Source organism: Phaethon lepturus, unplaced genomic scaffold (genome assembly GCF_000687285.1).
Source record: "Phaethon lepturus isolate BGI_N335 unplaced genomic scaffold, ASM68728v1 scaffold35216, whole genome shotgun sequence".
NCBI classification, from domain to species: domain Eukaryota; kingdom Metazoa; phylum Chordata; class Aves; order Phaethontiformes; family Phaethontidae; genus Phaethon; species Phaethon lepturus.
Window position 1 is genome coordinate 1 of NW_010549014.1, and position 2,505 is coordinate 2,505.

General features: G+C 59.9%; 1 protein-coding gene across 1 annotated transcript; it reads left to right on the plus strand.

Annotated features, from left to right (window-relative positions):
* Positions 1 to 758: 758 nt before the first annotated feature.
* LOC104623154 (probable E3 ubiquitin-protein ligase MID2) lies at positions 759 to 1,475 on the plus strand (the record flags this gene model as incomplete). The annotated part of the gene is made up of 1 exon (XM_010290151.1): positions 759 to 1,475. A coding segment is annotated over exon 1 (666 nt), but the record flags the coding sequence as incomplete, so codon positions are not given.
* Between the last annotated feature and the right edge of the window lie 1,030 nt (positions 1,476 to 2,505).

Below are 2,505 nucleotides of genomic sequence, written 5' to 3' on the forward strand. Positions count from 1 at the left end.
GCAGGAGAGGCAATCTAAAAATATGAGCTCGTTTGCCTCCAGCTGGAGTTGATTTGGGCACCCCTGGCTGTTGCTGGAGGGCACTGGCGGACAGCTGGGAGATGGAAGTTTGCAGGCTGTAATTTTGCTGCTCTTCTTTCCCTGCCTCTCCTGAAAGGCGATGGCTGGGAGGAACGCAGAGCAGGGTATGTTAGCACTCCTGACCCACTTTGCTCAGAGTTTCTGCGACATGATTCACCTTTTCCCCTTCACCAAAAGGAGACAGGACTGTGTAGCTGCTGGAGGGGATTTATCTTTGCTGTGCAGCAGAGCCTTTGCGCATGGGAAACCAGCATGGCCCTCCACTCCTGTCTTGGGCAGTGTGCACTCAGAGGCATGAAATCATGTGGTTCTCCTGTTTTTTGTATTCAGACTTGCTGTCCAAGTCCTCTTCCCTGGCTGGGCTGGAAGGTGATGGAGAGGAGCTCGCTGCTGCCCCTTCTCCCTTCCCCTCCAAGGGGTTCTTCTCCCATGGCACCTCTGGGCACTGGTGTGAGCCGGTGGCTCGGCTCAGGTGGGCAGTATGGTGAGATGCTTCAGCCATGCCGACGTGCTTGCGTGATCCTGGCTGGGCTGTAGTAACAGTGTCGGGGTGCAGAGAGTGGTGGGGTGTTGCAGAGGCGACATGTGTGACTCTCCTGGGTGCCTGTTTCTGGTGGGGAGGAGCTGCCTGGGAGACCCGCTGTCTCATGTCTCTGCTTTCCTCTCTCCCAGGTACCAGACCACCTTCTCTGGTTTTTGATGCTGAATCAGGATTGTTTTAACTAAAGATGGAAACACTGGAGTCAGAATTGACCTGCCCAATCTGCCTGGAGTTATTTGAAGACCCTCTCTTGCTGCCGTGCGCCCACAGCCTCTGCTTCAGCTGTGCCCACCGTGTCCTGGTGTCCAGCTGCTCCTCCAGCGAGTCCATCGAGCCCATCACCGCCTTCCAGTGCCCCACGTGCCGCTATGTCATCTCCCTCAACCACCGGGGCCTGGAGGGCCTCAAGAGGAATGTGACCCTGCAGAACATCATTGACCGCTTCCAGAAGGCATCCCTGAGCGGCCCCAACTCCCCCAGCGAGAGCCGCCGCGAGAGGACGTACCGCAACAGCCCTACCATGTCCGTGGCCGGCGAGAGGATCGCCTGTCAGTTCTGCGAGCAGGATCCCCCGCGGGATGCGGTGAAGACGTGCATCACCTGCGAGGTGTCCTACTGCGACCGCTGCCTGCGGGCCACCCACCCCAACAAGAAGCCCTTCACCAGCCACCGTCTGGTGGAGCCCGTGCCCGACGCACACTTCCGAGGACTCACGTGCCTGGAGCACGAGAACGAGAAGGTGAACATGTACTGTGTTGCTGATGACCAGCTCATCTGTGCCTTATGTAAACTGGTGGGCCGCCACCGGGACCACCAAGTGGCATCCCTCAGCGATCGCTTTGAAAAGCTGAAGGTAAGCACCCAGCGCAGCCGCAGCGAGCCCGCGGGCGGGGGCGTCTGTAGGGGCTGGAGTTGGCTGAGGGATGGTGGTCGGAGCAGAAGCTGGTTCCAGGTGCCCCAAGCGGCACCTCTTATTTAAGCCAAACAACTCCTGAAAGATATGTGGGCTGCAGGAAAGAGCTTGTGGGCTCCTCCAGGACGCCGGTACCGGGAGGCTGAGCTGGGTCTCGCTTGTGCAATTAGAGCAAAGTCTTTGCTGTTTTATTTTTCTCCTGCTGTGTGTGTGCCAGGCCCAGGCATCGGACCTTCTCCCCACACGGCTGGACAGTGAAACCTCATCGGGCACCGAGGTGCCCTGTGGCTGTTGCCCCAGGAGTGTGGCTTCTGCCAGGGGTTGGCCTGTCCTGTGAGAGCTGGGGTGGCAAAGCGCGGCCTGGGGCACCTGTGAGCATCGTGCCCCAAGGCCGTTGCGGTCGGGCCATGCCTGTTCCGCCCTCTTGAAGGACGGGAGCAGGCCAGGTCGGGCTGTGGGCATTTCCTTTTGGAAAGCTGCAGAGCAGCTTTCCAGCCCGCAGGCTGCAGTGCGTGGGAACCCTGCTGCTGTCCACAAAACCTCCCCTGCAGGCTTTACCCATGCCTGAGGACTGCTGTGCCCTGAGAAGTGCTCCGGGGTGTGCTTTCAGGTCCTCCTCGAGCCAGCTTGCTCAAAGCCTCTCCACTGTGAGAAGGCCAGGCGCTGGGAAGTGATGGGTGATGAACGGGTTGTGCGCAGCCCTCTGGACAAGGACTCGGGGATGCTGGTGGGTGAAAAACAGGACATCAGCTGGCAATGCACGCTTGCAGCCCAGAAGGCCAACCGTGTCCAGGGCTGCATCAGCAGCAGTGTGGCCAGCAGGTGGAGGGAGGGGATTCTGCCCCTCTGCTCCGCCCTGGTGAGACCCCCCTGGAGCACTGCGTCCAGCTCTGGGGTCCCCAGCACAGGAGAGACATGGACCTGTTGGAGTGGTTCCAGAGGCGGCCACAGAAACGGTCTGAGGGCTGGA